Source organism: Dermacentor andersoni, chromosome 1, assembly GCF_023375885.2.
Source record: "Dermacentor andersoni chromosome 1, qqDerAnde1_hic_scaffold, whole genome shotgun sequence".
Taxonomy (NCBI): Eukaryota; Metazoa; Arthropoda; class Arachnida; order Ixodida; family Ixodidae; genus Dermacentor; species Dermacentor andersoni.
In genome coordinates this window covers 232,011,790-232,028,301 of record NC_092814.1, presented here as the reverse complement: position 1 = coordinate 232,028,301, position 16,512 = coordinate 232,011,790, and the positions used below count along the sequence as shown (strand labels likewise).

At 43.8% G+C, this 16,512-nt stretch overlaps 1 protein-coding gene across 1 annotated transcript in view; it reads right to left on the bottom strand.

Moving 5' to 3' along the window:
* The window catches only part of uif (sushi, von Willebrand factor type A, EGF and pentraxin domain-containing protein uif), a 131,726-nt gene that overhangs the window by 57,510 nt on the left and 57,704 nt on the right, over positions 1–16,512 (bottom strand). The window contains exons 6-18 of the mRNA XM_050196738.3: positions 15,943–16,041; positions 15,320–15,450; positions 14,421–14,631; positions 14,116–14,258; positions 10,207–10,411; positions 9,379–9,548; positions 8,708–8,879; positions 7,932–8,111; positions 7,085–7,450; positions 5,915–6,091; positions 5,491–5,601; positions 4,496–4,590; positions 2,145–2,366 (exon numbers count right to left, since the gene is read on the bottom strand). Coding sequence (XP_050052695.1) covers positions 2,145–2,366; positions 4,496–4,590; positions 5,491–5,601; positions 5,915–6,091; positions 7,085–7,450; positions 7,932–8,111; positions 8,708–8,879; positions 9,379–9,548; positions 10,207–10,411; positions 14,116–14,258; positions 14,421–14,631; positions 15,320–15,450; positions 15,943–16,041 — 2,282 coding nt within the window. The remainder of the gene's footprint in view (positions 1–2,144; positions 2,367–4,495; positions 4,591–5,490; positions 5,602–5,914; positions 6,092–7,084; positions 7,451–7,931; positions 8,112–8,707; positions 8,880–9,378; positions 9,549–10,206; positions 10,412–14,115; positions 14,259–14,420; positions 14,632–15,319; positions 15,451–15,942; positions 16,042–16,512) is intronic.

Sequence of the window (16,512 nt, the reverse complement as noted above, 5' to 3'; positions counted from 1 at the left end):
AAATATGAATTACCATTCCCTTGAATGTTATCAGAATGCATTTCTACCTCAGTGCTCTAATGCACTTTTGAAAGCATTATGAAGAGTCGCAAATAGCTCTCCAAACTTCCAAACTGACTGATCTTGTCATTTCAACTTCATATGCAATACTAATATATTTTGTGCACAAGTAACCTTAATTTGATTTCACAAAGTGAAGTGTTCTTTGGTGTGAAATGATTGTGCCTTTTTGGACAATAGAAGTGAAGACAGCAAGCATTTCCATGGCAGTAGCAGGTCAAAGCACTCAAACAAAAGTGTGTTAATGACTGCTGGACAACTCAGCCTGATCAAAGTCAGGTGCAGTCACATGGTAGGCTACTGCTGCACTCTGCTGCACCATTTCATGAAGCACTGGTTTAAAGGGACACCAAAGGCAAATTATTTCAAGCTAGATTGAAAGATTAAGCTCCTATAATAACAAATTCTTCATTCATAATGAAAACTGAGCTTTTTGTAAGTGAGAAACTGACATAAATATAAAATCGAAGTGGTGCCATCTGTTATCCACTATGGTACCTCTTATGTGTGGCGTCAGCACCTCTGATGCACAGAGAGTGGCCACAACCCACCACTGCAAGTGACATTGCTTTTCTCCATTTACAACGGCCGAGGCGGCAACTTGTGGCAATTGACCGCCCTGCTGGCTCTGGCCGTGGAGGCTCAAGTGACTGTGACTGGTAACCTGAACCCAAGCAGAGCCACAGAGCGGCAAGCCAAACACCTGCACTCACCAAGCAATACACTTCGTGTAGAGCTGAATAAAGTCTACAAAAGACATAACACGGCATGGAGGGCAGTTACGTCGAGATGACATCAAGTCCTCTGCTTTGGTGCGGGCGGTTCAAATTGAGGAGTGGCAGCCGGACCTTCAGTGGCAATTTTCTACGCAATAAATTTATGCATTGACACACAGAAAAGGATGATAGGCTTCTAGATGAATACTCTGATGATCTAGCTCGACTTAATATTTTCCTTTAGTGTCCCTTTAAAGCTATGTGCCTATAGGCAATGAAAACTGTGAATGCCTATAGACAATGAAAACCGTGAAAACTGCCAAAAGTACTTAGAACAGACATGTTGACACAAATCTCATCAGCAATCACAGTCCTTTTATCCATGCTTGCTTAAATTTTCAACTCTGTGCTTTTGTCAAGACAATGCCGCTTGCTTGGCTATGACAAAGGTTTTGGAACTGTAGACATGACCTACAAAAATTTTTGTCCTTACGACTAAAAGCACACTAGTATCTGCAGCAAGAATAGTGAGGATCTGTGCATGTGCATGTCTGCATGCAGAATTAAGGACCATGCTTAGCCAAGTGTATGTCTTTTAGGAACTGGAATCTCTTCTACTCGCGCACCTTATTTCTGACTCAGCTGCTCATGCAATTTAGCAGTGAACCCAGTAGGTCTGGGTTAGCCATGTGCGGCTGTTGTCTGAGTGATGCTTTTTCCTCAGCTGTGCAAATTGCAGCTGTAGACATGACAACTGCTGTACGGCATCTACGACTGAAAAATACTTGTTTTTACCACTGAGGGCACATAGGTACTGCAAGAAAGGATTGCACAGAAAGAAAACATTGTGTATCAGCATATTTTTTTATTAATGAGGAAACTGGAAAACAACTGTTAAAAACAAGACCCACTGCGTGGCACCTGTTATGAATAGCCATTATAAGCAAAAACCAGAAAGAGTGAAAATTTCTGGAGTGAGGTAGTATGTGGAACAAATATTATCAAAAATAGTATGTGATTGGCATTTCTTAAAATTTCTGATTGAATGACTGGTGAAAAAACTACAGCTTTCAAACCAAGGCTTAAAAATATAAAATATTGACAGCGTTAATGCTATGTGTGGCTTCATTATAAAATGAAAAAAAAAAGAAATCTCATTAAATGAACCAAAGTAGTAGTTTGTTTCACAACTAGTAAATAAATAATTTAATTGCAAATATGCTCGGTAAAGACTGCCCATAAAATTTTTTTCTGAATACCAAGCACTCAGTTTTATACATATTGCCCTACTTTACATGGTCTGAAAATAGTATTACTGATGTGTAAATTAAACTGAGGCAAACATATACATAATATGTATATACATACCTTTCCTGTGGGATCAGCGAAGTCCCGGAAGATGTCGGTGAGGTCATCAGTGTACTGGATGCGTACACTAAGGGGGAATGCTTGGGAGCCATCATCGCGAACCACTGTCTGTGTTCGGAAGCCTCGTACCACTGTAGGTGCACTCAGATCAACCTGGACCCAGTTCTCGCCTGAGCGTGGAATGTTACCACACCATCCGCGAGGGCCATCCAACCGAACATTCTGCATGGAATGTACAATCAAGTTGCTGATTAGCTGTTCCCTTAAGGGCTACAATATAGGAATATCCGACTGATCAAGCTAATAAAGTGCATCTGTTGGCTAGTGGGTTGAACATCTTTAATTAGGGAACAGCGTAAAAGACGAGGACATAGAAGAGGCAAAAAAATATATATAAACTGTGCTATGCGTGGTTGTTTTGTGCCTCTTCTGCATCCTCATCTTTCGCGCTGTTCCCTAATTCTAGATGCACAAGCTGGTTTGCATCCCACAATACAATCTGAACCAGTCCAGCCTAATTGATTGAAACCAGAGACTGTGCTAATTGACGTTCACTATGACAGGTTTTCTTTTTTTCCAAGGGGCTACACTGTGATACATGTTAATACATGAGACATCTACTTGCATGAGGCAGTGTACACATTCACACCCTCCTGCTGCAAGGTATTTCTGCATGATATTGTTGCAACGCTCTCCACAGCACTGAGGAACACATTTGCGTACCATTCACCATGCCACAACACTGCAAGTTACCACTTTGTCTGCTGTATGGTCGTGATCCCGTACTGCCTTTTGATACTATCTAGCCCATCTCTCAAGGTTCTGCGTCTGAGTGTGCCCTTGATGTCATTGTCCAAGTCGAACAAGCAAGTCAAGTTGCCCACTATTGCCCTCTGCTTCTCAGAACAAGCAACAGTGAATTTATGACAGCTGTCACCATGACACTGACTAAACTATCTTCCCAGGGACCTTGTTCTTCTATCTTCTCCAACCCACCGCGTCGGCCTCTTGAAAAAGCTAACCTCTCGCTACTCTGGTCCTTACTGGATCCTCAGCCTGGTGACCAACGTAACCTAGGAGATCTTTCCAGTCATGCCTACAGCTTGCTCCATCCAGACTTCCTGTGACATCATTCACGTCAGCGGGATAAAATGCAATCAGTTTTTCCCTGCCCAAGACGCACCGGAACGGCACTTCCATGCTAGGGGGCATATGGTATAATGCCCTGCACAATGTTGAGGAAAGAGAGCCCAAGCTTGGTGGTGAAGACAATGATGCTAGGGACTTGGCTGCTGTGCTCTTATGTTGTAAACATCTTGTAAATAGATTTCTGTGGTTGCTTTCTTCTGGTGCCACAACATACACCCGCGAGTATATATTATGCAGTAGAGTACCAGTGCAATCATGCCTTTCTATAAGAGAGGTTTTATTTTTTTTAATTCAGTGTTTTCGTATCATGGATCATGTACCTTCTGGAGGATCACAAAAGATTCTGTGACAGGTCGCAAAGCAATCAACGCTGAATCTGTCATGCTCTCTGTATTGTGAACTCTGCATCATTCATTCCAAGTCTAAAACTCTGAATTTGTCATGAATACTGAATTTGTCTGTATTCTGCAATTTCAAATAATAGCAGTGTCTGAACTCTGTTCTGGTTTGGAGAAGCCGTGACCTGAATATCAAGCTCCCTTTACACATTAGGAAGTGCAATTGCTGTGGACACTTCTTCCTTTGTGACCCCCCAAATTTCTTAAGCAGAAATAAGATTTCAATTAAACATATCGTTTCTAGAAGACTTAATTCAGTCTGACTAAAACTGTCACATACTTAATTCAAATGTTAATTCTGTAAAACTGCCCATTTTCTGAAGTCAGAGTGTTTGGCATTGAAAAAGACATGGACATGGTTTGGGATGGTGAGGCAAAATATTGTTTTAATTGGAAGTAGCAATTTAAGTTGCACAGTCCTGAACTTCTGCAGTCATAGCAGTTGGTACTTAAGAAAAATTTCCATATATCTCAGACAGGCAATAGCAAGAAAAATCAAGGGAATCAAGGGGCTCAATTTATTGTTAGCTGCCAAATGAAGCCATCTGCCTGTCTGTTGCCAGAGAGGCAGTAGCTCATATTCGAAATTGTGCTGATGAACTTGAGCATAATTGCAAGCAAAAATGGGATCTTGACTTCTGAAAAAGTTGGTATCTCTATGGCATTTTGCTGTGCAATGAAGCTTTTTCTTGAAGTATGTTGAATATTTCCTGTTGTCTATAGCATTGTTTGCATTACCTTTACACCATTGTAGCCCCTTTTGTTCCGACTGCTATTCACATGTATGTTGACGTCGCCACTTACATTTTTGTGGTATCCTCCTTCTGTACCAGAAACTTTAATGCTTGTGTCAGGGATGGCTCCATTACTCAGTCCGAGGTCACCAACTGGCCTGCAGTCTGCATGTTTAAAACATTGTTTGCACATGTAATAGAATTGCTTCCTGTGTTCAAATGGGGAACACTATGTAAAAATTCACCGACGATTACGATACTCCCTAATGCGCAACTTGAGCACAGCTCTAAGCATGTTTTCATTTCGTGATGCACTGAGGCATCGCACCGATCACCGCACCGACTGGCGGAGCTGTCATGCATGGTGCCACGTATAGACCGGCCACAAGGTTGCCGCTTCCCGGCAACTGCAGCTTATGCGATCATATTTACCGGGAAACGCTTGCTGCGAATGCTGTGTGTGAAGGCGAGCTTTCTGGTTCTTTTTTTTTTCCCGGACGGCCGCGTTGCCGCGGATGTGCAGACGTAATGGCCATCTGGTGGTGCTTCAAGGTGGCTTGCTCCGTTTTCCTCCTCACGCTCTCTTCACTATCGCAGTCTTCTGCTTTTCTCCTCACTCTTTCGCCATACTCTCCTCCTCCGCTTTCTGCCTCATGCTTTCACTGTGGCCTCCTCTACCGTTTTCCTCCTCGCGCTTTCTTCACTATCACCTTCTTTTATTCCCCACTGTGCTCTGCATTCTCTCATCATCATAAGGTAAAGTTGCAATAGCTTTTCAAGTTTAACAACACTAATAAGTTTTATCTCCAGCTGTCTTTTGTGTAGAATGAAATTGGGAATTGATACCAGATACATTGGTGAACTTTTTGCTCACAACCTAAAATATGGCCTATAATTTCATGCTGCTACTATTGCTCAGATTCAAGTTTCTGGCTGTTTTACAAATCTGTATATGCAAATGTTAAAGCACACCAAAAATGTTTAGAAATTACTTATTATTTCCATTGTTCTTTTCATGTATAAAGTGATGTCAAGTTGCTTCATAGTAGCTGTATGGTTACGCACCTAGGTTGGGTTCAAAGCCTTTCTTGCACTTGCAGAAGAAGCCTCCAGCAGTGTTTGTGCAGATAGTTGATGCTGAGTCACAGGCTGATGACGATGCACATTCATTTATATCTGTAAAGTTTCAGATGTTGATTGGTAACTGTTATCAGCATTTAAATATGGATAAGCATATTTTATAATTAAAACACCCAAGATGCCTGAGGCATCTAGGAAGTCATGGTCACATACATATTGGGACACAAACCTTGTTCTATTGTATTCATTGGCAAAAGTCGCACCGAAAGGTAGTCATATCTTCATGCATTTGTTTGTGGGATTTTTCACATTATTAAAGAAAGAATAAACCAGCCCCTTGTTTGGAGCCTTTGTCCCACAAAAACTGAAAGAAGTAAATGAATTTTTGCTTTCACTTTGTCACCCTTACCTCGGCAAGTTGGAAGGTTATCGAAAGTCTGGTTAGGTCCACAAGTAACAACATGGCTTCCCTCGAGCCTGTAGCCCTTGTGGCACTGTATCTTTGCTTCATCCTCAAAGTAGTATGTTCTTCTTGAGTCTAGGACAAAGCCATTTTTGATGTCCGGAAGGTCTAAACACTGAGCTCCTGTAGTAAAATAGTGACATAGGTGAAGTCACAAGCATATTAAGTGGCGCAAAAGTTCATCAGTCATCAAAATCACTTTGTAATCACCAATGCATGAAGCCTGAAGTTGCAGGGTGCTGTCCATACATGCAACCACTACAATGCATCCTGAAAATTCTTTGTTCTAAACTTAGACCAGAAGGAAATTTTATGATATTTTATGTATATGCAAACTGTTTTGTGTAATGAAACATTTTAATGTTTATTACTGCTATATGTGCAACTGAACTATACAGCTGCAGAGTGTAACTAAGTAAGGAATACTGTGTGGACCTTGACAGCACTTTTTTTGCTTGTAGAAATGCAAAAAACAAACTCGCATTTGGCCAAACAACATGTAATGCCACACAAGTTATCTAACAAAGTGTACTGAGAGAGAGCGAGAGATAAAAGGGAGGCAGAGATGTTAATCACTCAGGAGTCCGGTTCGCTACTCCACGCTGGAAGAAGGGAGAAGGGGGTTATAAAGAACGGAGAAGAGAGAGAAGGGGGAGGGGGGTACAGAGATGTGCACGGACAGCACTACAGGTGCTCGCACAAGTCAGACGTTCACAGAAAGCACAAAAGTGCGTTTCTGCACCAATGGTCGGTGGGGTGGGGAGCGAGGGTGTGCTGGTAATGTCTGTTAACTCAGGAGACGATCACCTAGTTTCCTGAATGCGTTCGACATAGATTGTCTCTGTGCTTCAAATTGAGGACAGCGGCACAATAAGTGGTCAATGTTCTCCTTGAATCTAACATTAACATTTCATGTTTCATTTCATTAACATTAACTAACTAACATTTCAACTCCTCTTATAAGAAGAGATTTTATCATAACCAGACCAGTAACTCCAGGTAGATTTTCATAACTGAATTTGTGCAATATAACTATAAAAAGCAGCATGTGACCTCAAAAGACTGCAGGTAGTACTGTCATGCAAAGTTTAATTATGTTATTTGATTTCATCTTACGCTTGCAGGTTGGTGGTGCTGCTGACCACTGACCATCACTCTTGCAGACAATAACGGGGTAGCCAGTGCGAATGTAGCCTGGCTCACACTCGAAGCGCACCACAGTGCCGTAGTTCTTGCCTCCACCATTGAGTATGGTATGTACCGTATGCGGCACCTCAGGCAGTGGAGGACACGATGAGGCCAGGCATGTAGGCAGGTTGACCCATTTGCCTTCTTCGTTGCAGCGAATTGTTTGCGTCGGGAAGCCACCCGTGAAGGCAAAGCCAGCATAACATTGGTAGGTTGCTTGTCCGCGATATGTCACATTAGTTGCTGCCACAGCAAAGCCACTGTCAATTTGTGGCACTGCACCACAGTAGCGTTCTGTCATAAAAGAAAACAAGAATACGGCAGTGCTATTTTTGGGAGCCACAAAAGCACTGCATGCAAGAATGAGTTCAACCTTGCCTACAAGTGGTGACATAATGCACAGATGAGGGCATTGAAACTTATAGTAACACCTTTCAATGTACGCCAGTCTCTGTATCCTATATTGTAAAGAACAGTAGGGATGAGGGGGATTTTTCTTGGAAGGAAATGTACCTTAAAAATTACTGCTTAAATATGTGATATATGTGTTTTTACCAGCTCACTATTTTCATACTGCCTATGTTCTCCTGGCTGACTCTTTAACTAGGTAATTGCAATAACTTGCTGGTTGCTAAAATCTAAAGACTGCTTTTCTTCCTTTACTTGAAGGTAAACGAAGTTTTGTTCCTAGTGGTTGTGTCAGTCATCTAAAGAAAACATGCGTCACTTAGTCATGAATTAACACATAAATATTCTCAATGTGAGACACACTTACCTTGGCACCTTGGTATGGAGCCAATGCTCCATTTGCCTCCTGGCATGCATTCAGCTACAATTTTAGACATGCCATTACTGAATTCTTGCCCTGCTGGGCAAACATATGTCACCTTGGCACCAAACGTTGTTTCACGACTTGAAGCCAGTGCTCCTTCACCGACAGTCAGAAGAGGACAGTCTAGAATTCAAACAGACAAAAGGAAACGGCATGGTTTGAGATAATTCATCACACCAGATTACAGGTAGTGTACCATAGGTGCCAAATACCTGAGGGCTCTTCGGCCTAAACCTCTGTAGTAGTCTGCGGCCCTACCTTTCAATACATTTACATGACACCCCTACACATTTAGCTAGATGAATTTATGTTGCTGTTTTTTTCAATCTAAGCTGTTTAGACTTGTCTTTGGCACTTGCCGTGGCCTGTAGTCGGCACCTACAGAGGATTCCATACTTAGAAGTTTTAAGGGCATTCACAGTGGTGTCGTATGCTGCAGGCAGATTTAAGCTAACAATGTACACCAGCTGTTGTTTGAAGGTAACCTCTCCCTCTCTCTTTAACAACAATCTTGAGAAAAATGCTGTTATTTGACATTGTGGCAGATTTGTAAAGATTGCATCACCTGCTCAAAAATCAAGGAAGCAAAAGCGATGAAGATGCACCAGGTCTGCTTCATTCTGTAGCAAACCATACAGCTCACCACCATAAAATTGTGATTATAGCTATTGACCTTGCCAGGCATATGTGACATATATGAAGCACCTGTGGCACCTTACCTGCGCTGAAGCTGGCTTGCCACCCAGCTGCTGTATTTAGGGGATTGCTGGTGAAGAGGACAAACATTTGGCCACTGCTTGCAGTCAGGGTGAGGGTTGGTCTATTTGTACCTGTGTACCCTTGGCCTGGATGCAGCCTGATGCCATTTCTTGTGTCCGATCCATCATAGATCTAAAATGAAATGACGCAGGAGCTAAGCAGTGCTCAAATAATGCTAAAGATAGGTTGTATTAGCCGTAGTAGTTCTGCGAAAACCCGCAAGGTGGAGAGAAGATTGCTACGAACGAGTGGATGTCTGTTTTTCCCTGTTTTTTTCCCCTTTATTCATAGGTTGTGTTAATCATAACTCAAGCAATTGGAACTGGACTTCATGCAAGTCATCTTGACTTTAATGGCTCTGAATAAAGAAAATGTGAGTTTGCACAGTTTGTACACTGCGTTTCTTGTTATTCTCTTATTTCAACATTTTTACTTAATAGCAAGTAGCTTGGTATCTTGTGCTCAAGAAAGGTAAATTGTAGAAGATGACAGAAAAACATGGTGCAGTTATTTGTTAAATAATTATAACAATGCCTTTCTTCCCTTGTTTCAAAATTATAAATGAAAATTCTACAAGTATGCACATAAAAAAATTTAATTGAAGACTAGAACACCTTATCAAGTTTCCTACCTGCACGAAATCATCTGGAGCAACAGCAAATTTCTCAAACTTGAGTGACACTGGTCCTCCTCCAGGTCTTGTGATGCGGTAAGCACAGACTTGGTTGGGTGGATATTTGTCAACACCAAAAGCAGGAGAAGAAACATTGCCAGAGGTAGAGGTGATATCGACTTCGCAACCTGGAAAATTTTTTAATGATATGTACAAGTTTCTAACGTTTCATGCTAGCTCTTATATGTTATGGTTCTTGCATCATCAAATTCATGAATGAAGCATCTGTGAAAAAAAGAATGGTGATTTATTTGTAAATTAAGCCTGCTGTGTGGCCACTTTTCTAGGCAGTGGGTGAATGCTTTTTGTATGCCTGTCCTCTGAGCCTTCACATTGAAATTACACTAGCATAAGCTTGATAGCTTCACTTTTGCATTCAATCAATATCATGTACAAGTTACCCAATTCTTTTGTTAAGATAACTGAAGTTTCCACTCTTCTTCCTTGCATTTTAATGTGAATGTTTTCACTAGTCTTGTCGTATATTATGGCTTGCAATAACAGATGACTAACAGTAGTTTAATATGGTCTATGCGTTATCTTCTATTATTACTGTTGATTCAGTAACCACATTCTTTGACCACCTATTGCCTCGATAAACCTTTTATTTACACTACGCACTTTGTCTTTCTTCCTTCTCTTGCCTAGAGGGCAATGATATATTGAAGAGTATTATTTTAATTATGTTTGCTTTAATTTCGAACTCTACCTTTCGACATTCTTTCAGTTCATTAAAGAACCTCAACGGGAGCATGTAATCTAATGCGATGTGCATGGAAACTGTACCTGAGCGGAATCGGATGGAAAATCCTCGCCTGCTGTCACCAAAGCTTGAGCGGAAGTAGAGATACAGGCGATCCCGAGTAGACATCAGGAATTGTGGATTTTCTGATGCAGGGCCAGTCAGAGTTTTGAGAAGTGGATCAGATGGGAGGGAGCCATCTCTGACCAGGATGAAGTCTTTGTCTGGTTCCAGGTCTAAATCAACAATCTGGAATATTTGAAAGATGGCCTCAACATATCTTCATGTTACAAAGCTCTGAGAAACATAAAAAGTGCCAGCTTTGAAGAAGCATTTTGGCTGACACTTCTTGACTGCACATTCTTGCAACAGTTTGCATGAACTGCCATTCAAATTTATAGTGTCCTGCAGTATATATAATACTCACATAAGAAAGTTTTACTTCTTTTTTTTACCTGAAAACAATGCTACATTGTGACTCTTGGCAAGACGACGCGCATGTTTTTGCAGCAAATACTGTTTATTGTTCTCCCATTCCATTATAGTATTTTGTAAATGAGCGTTTATAAATAAGTGTACAAATTTGGTGGAAATTCTGAAATGGTTCGTGATTGAAGTGCCCAGCCATGAGGGCTATACCATATTGTGCTGGAGAAGCGAAATCGTAGTACAAGGCGGTACAGGCGACTGCCTGCGCGCTTTACGCACTGGCACGATAATTTGAATTGAATCTGGAAGCCAACTGCTGGTGCTGTTTAGTACAGTTGCGTACGTCCGCAGATGACAAACGCTGGGAAGCCACGTCTCATATTGAGAAAGGAAATTGACGTCTCAACTGCGCCGCACGAGCGTGCCGCATGCGCAGCTCCCTACCTCCCTGCCAATGTCCCAGCCAAAACACGCTGAAACTATGGTACAATACCGCAACCAACAACTACGATAAAGTGATAAGCGCTCGAAGCGTGCACATGCAGCTGCCAAGGCACCATACTATATAACGATTCTTTTTTTTTCCCATTCTTTTTTACCTTCGTTGGCTGACAGGGTGCTATGCATGCCTGCGTACATTATCGGTATCGAGCGCTCACTGCGATAGGTGATAATAATAGAACCGATGGAAAATCACTTACAATACGGTCAGTCACACTATGGCCCCTGAGGTGCTGTTCTGTGGACACAGTACCCCTTCTGCACAATTACGGTCATGGCCCATAATAGCATTCCTGCCTGCTTACCGTGCCCACTAAAGATTGCAGAACTATAGAAAACCCATGCACGGAACCCAACGTATTAGATCTATGCTAAATATGGCACAGGTGGTTGTCTTTTGTGCTTCTTTTGTAAACGCAGAAAGTACGTTGTAATGCCAGGACGTAGAACTATCTATGGTCCAGGTAGGGCATGGCCGTGGGTTGTCTTGCCTCGGTTTGCAGTACTTAATTTTTTATTGTGACAGTAATTATGTGAGCACTCCAGGCTCATTTCTGCCTTCGGCGTCGCTGTGAGGTACCGTATAAAAGTGCAAGGGCGATAAAATCGTCGCCGCGCTTCGTATGCTGTATGACGTGCGAGTGAAAGTGTGCGCCGGCGATCGCAGCTCTAAAATTTTAGCACGCGCGGGCGGTTTGCCATTTGAGCAGGGGCGTAAATGTGAGCGGCCAGATTGGTGGCGCCAGCTGGTGATGCAAAGCTCAACCACACAAATGCAGAGCTAATTACTATATTCTGCTTAGCTGCTGGCGTAAATTTTCGATAGCAGCGTAATCGTGTTCACAATTACGCCGCTGCCGAAAATTTGCACCAGGAGCGAAGCAGAATATAGTAGGTTACTGCAATTTTAGCACTGTGTTTGTCTGGTTGAGCTCTACCCCACCAGGCGGCTGCACCGCTCCGGCCGCTCTCAAGCCCCTTAAACTTCGTAAAGTAGCGTCACGCTTTGAAGAATGCCGCCTCCTCCTCGCGCGCTCTGGCCAAGGCTGATGCCGCGTCGCTATTGGCCTAATAGCATCACGTGGGCCCTCGCGCCTTGCTTCAGCGCCATTTTTGCTCGAGAAGCGTCTACGGAGTGGCGAGGAGCGTATGTTGGCGCCGTTACTACGCTCGAGCAGTGTAGGGGGCGCCACGGTCGAGGGGGGAGCGCGAAAGAGAGGAGAAACAAGGAGGAGTGAAGGCGGTGGAGGAGAGTGTCGCTACTTTACGAAGTTTAAGGGGTTTTAGGCCGGTCACGTTTACGCTCCCGCCCATCCGAAAATCCGCCCAAACCACCTCTGTTTACCGGGATAGCGGACGCGCTAAAAGCGTCTAATCTCGTGCACGCAAGGGAGGAAAGCGGGGAAGAAGCGTGCCATCCTCCGTCGCGCGCAAGGCTCTGGGGGGAGAGGAGGGAGGGGGGTTCTACTCCGGGTGGCCGCGCGCGCCCGCCTTGGCCGCTGTATCTTGAAAGCCATCTGCGACGGGGACAGAGTCCGGCGTGCGCAGTGTTTTCGCGGCTTAGTTCGCGTTGATGCGAGGCGCCGCACAAAGTCAATTCGCTCGCTGCTGCTGCCGCGCTTCCTTACTCCAGCGTTTTGACGGCGAGTTTCCGCGGTCATCGAGTGAGATGTGTTCATGTTTTCTTGTGCGCGCTCAGCACCATGCTTGTTAATTTAGTTAGTACGCCTATGTTGACAAGTTTATACGGCCGATAAAACTACTATCCTTACTTCGTATAGCTGTCCACTAATTTGCTATCGCAATCGACGCTTCGCCTTTCGGACGAAACTGCGACTTCTTTAAAGAAGCGCGTGCGTCGATTTTTTTCTCTTCTACACGCCATGGTGGCGTAGTGGCTATGGCGTTGCCCTACGCGGGATCGAATCCAGACCGCATTTCGATCGGGGTGAAACATAAAAACGCCCGTGTATTGGCTGCACGTTAAAGAACCCCAGGTGGTCAAAATTAATCCGGAGTCCCTCACTACGGCTTGTCTCATAACCAAATCGTGATTTTGGCACGTGAAACCCCCGAATTAAAAATTTTTACAAAGTATTTATCTTTCCTTAGCCAAGTCGGAAAGAGGCGACAGTATGGAAGCGTGCCAGGGTGCTGCCCACGTTGTTGTACGCTCGAGTGGCATATGCGTTTCATGTGTGCTTTGTACACGCGAGCACATGAGCAAAGGAACTCGTTTCCTTCCTCGGGCTCTTTCCATAGAGAGAGAAAGAGAAAAAAATCGCACTTATGAGTTGTGAAAGCGAAAGCATTAATGTCCACCTGAACGCCGCTGAGTAGTCCTTTGAGTCATGAACTCCTCGCGGGAAAGTTAGCGCGTTCAGTCGCTTGACGTGTTTTGATTTGGCCTCACAGAGGCGCAGTTAGAGCGCAGGCGAGAGCGTGCGCGGACAAGGAACGCGCGGATAACAGGCTTCCGAGAGCGAGTGTGATGTGGCGTCGCAGCGATGCCCTCTCCCCTGACGCAACACCTGGCGCGCTACTGCCGCCGCAGATGTTCCCTTTCGCCCGCTCTGCTCTGTCGAGGCCCGAGCCAGCGTGGCGTCGCAGCCAACGGGAAGTTAGGTGCCGTTTCGCTACTACAGTCGCCGCCGGCTTTTTCGTTCAATGGGCCATTTGACGCTTTCACATCAAAAATAATTTTTTTACTCCGTCTCATCTGTGCTCCCTCCTTCGTGTTGCTTTGCGGCTCTGCGCCTGCGTGCAAAAGTAGCAAAGGGGAACCAGCGCCAGAGGCACCAGTGCCGCCTACTGCGCGTCGTCTGCTGCAAAGCCTAGTAATATGTGAATGCACTGCAAGGTAGAAACCTCAATACAAGATTACTCGTGGACTTGAATCAAATAATGCATAATGTTCTCGGATATCAGTGATTGGCATTTGCTTATTTGCAACAAACAATTGGATTAATAAAATATTGTATGTATCAAGTTTTATTGAACTCGTAATGCGATGTCATACATACCTCAAGTGAGATGATCTTGCTTGGAGGTGCTGTGATGACCCAAAGACACTCCAAGCCGCCAGGATAAGGCTCCGGATACATTGGGGAGTTCAATACCTGTGCGCTAGGCTGGGCCATGAGCTCTCCTCCGCATTTCACAGGCTCTAATAAAGGAAGGGAAACACGGCGTCAGTTTGCACTAGTGAACGTAAGATGTGCAGGCTGGAAACTCCTTGTGAAAAATTATCATTGTTCGTTTTAGTAACTCAAAAGGTAGAAACTTTAAGATGCCGGACATATATCAGGGCCATTGAAGATGCACACACCTGTCTTCCAACTGGCCCTGAAGCCTCTCTTCTCGGCAGATGCATCGGTTCTAAACTTGATGATCATCAAATTCGATGCTGTCATGAAGGACTTGGAGTTTAGGTCTTGCTTGCCAGAAAGAGTAACCAACGAAACGCTGGATTCTTCTGTTCTGCCCCCTGACAGGACTTGCACTGTGTCGAAATTCGCCTCGGTCTCGAACTCTGAAAACTGAGCACATATGACCAAAGATTATTGGAAGAAACGTCTTCCAAGAACGTCATGCAATGTAGATTACATTGGTCTCAAGAATTATAGTAACATATGCGGGAAATGGGGGGAGGGGGTAGGGCTACGAAAACGCAACATGCAGAAGAGAGAAACCATTAAGGTCATGTACCGTGCGTCCCAGCTAACGTTAGGCAAGCTGTTAACCGGTAAAAAAAAATATATGAAAGATTAAAAAACACGGTGCAAGATACAATTGTAAGACCATACGGTTTTCGGTCGTCAAAGGTCTGATGACCGTACACCATAGGTCTTATAGTTGTATCTTGCACCGTGTCTTTTAATGTCATTAATTTCTTTTTCCTTTCTTTTTTTTTCTCGTTGAACACCTTGCATAACGTTAATTGGGACACCCTATATGTATGACTGAGAGATCTTCAGTCCAGGACTTCGCTCACTCGAGAGAACCACATTTGTTTCAACCTTTGTTCGACCCACCCAATCGCGTGTCGACCAGACGAGAGACGGCGATTGTTTTCGCCTCTGCCGCTTAGCTGTTTTCGGCCCCCCTTGCCTTGTGTTGGCATTTTTTAGTTGGATTTTTTTTAAAGGGAGTTGTTTATTGTTACCTTCTTTTCTTTCTTTTTTATCTTTTTTTTCGGAGTAGAGACAAACTTTTTGTAAAACTCACTTGTAAAACGATTCCAGTTCCCAAAGGACCTTCCAGTGTCCACTTGCAGTCAAGGTTTGGTTCATACTTGTTTGGGTAGTTCGGTGACTGAATAGAATCGCCTGAGCTTTGCATGTAGAAGTGGCACGATTCTGAAATTGTTATGAGGGGTAATTCCGCATAAGTTTCTTTCCATTATATGTATTGTTGCTTGCCATTTAACGTAAGCCATATGTACAGGTAAAGAGGGAAGGTCTTTGTTTAGCATATATCTGGCTGTCAGTCATGCTATTTCGCGCATTTCGATGGGGGCGAAATGCGAAAACACCCGTGTACTTAGATTTGGGTGCACGGGAAAGAACCCCAGGTGGTCGAAATTTCCGGAGTCCTCCACTACGGCGTGCCTCATAATCAGAAAGTGGTTTTGGCACGTAAAACCCCATAATTTAATTTAATTTAGTCATGCTATTTCGGGATGACTTCTGTTTGTACAAGTATTTTCTTGCATAATCAGTTTCTGGAATTGCAATGGAAGCCTCCTGTCTTTATCGAGAACATCTTTAGATCCTGATTATGTTTGTTTTTTTTTTTTTTTTGTGCCTCACGTGTCTGCTTTAAAACCGCGTCTCAAAGGTGGAACTTACTTGGGCAGTTCATTTCATCGGACTCATCTCCACAATCGTCCTGTCCGTCACACATCCACCGGTTATTGAGACACTTTCCATTGCTGCACAGGAAGGAACCTGTAAACAGATATATTTAAAATAAATACACTGACTAAGCATATTACTCCGCAGCCTTTACGTCATTTTATTTGTGACTTAATTCTTGCGTATCGACTGTTGCTTTGCGCACATTTATAAAACAACGATACCGTTCCTTCACGCACGGTGGGACGTAGCGCAAGAGTCGAGACCCCAGGCGACACGGTCGCTTGTCACCTCTAACCACCGCACCAGGTTGACTGGCGCGCTCTTGTGTTGTTTGCGTTACCATCTCATACCACATGACCGCCACTTCCGCTTTTGGTGATGTGAATAATCTCCTTTGTCACGCCCGAAGCCGCGCTGCTCTTGGCGTGCGTTTTGAACCGGTCACAATTATCACAATTATTTGTGGCGCTCTGAGGAACTTAGCTAAGCGAATGCAGACTGAGAAAACTACTCTTTCTATAGTGAACGACCTGAGTTCACACCCGCAGTCACAGCTGTCCA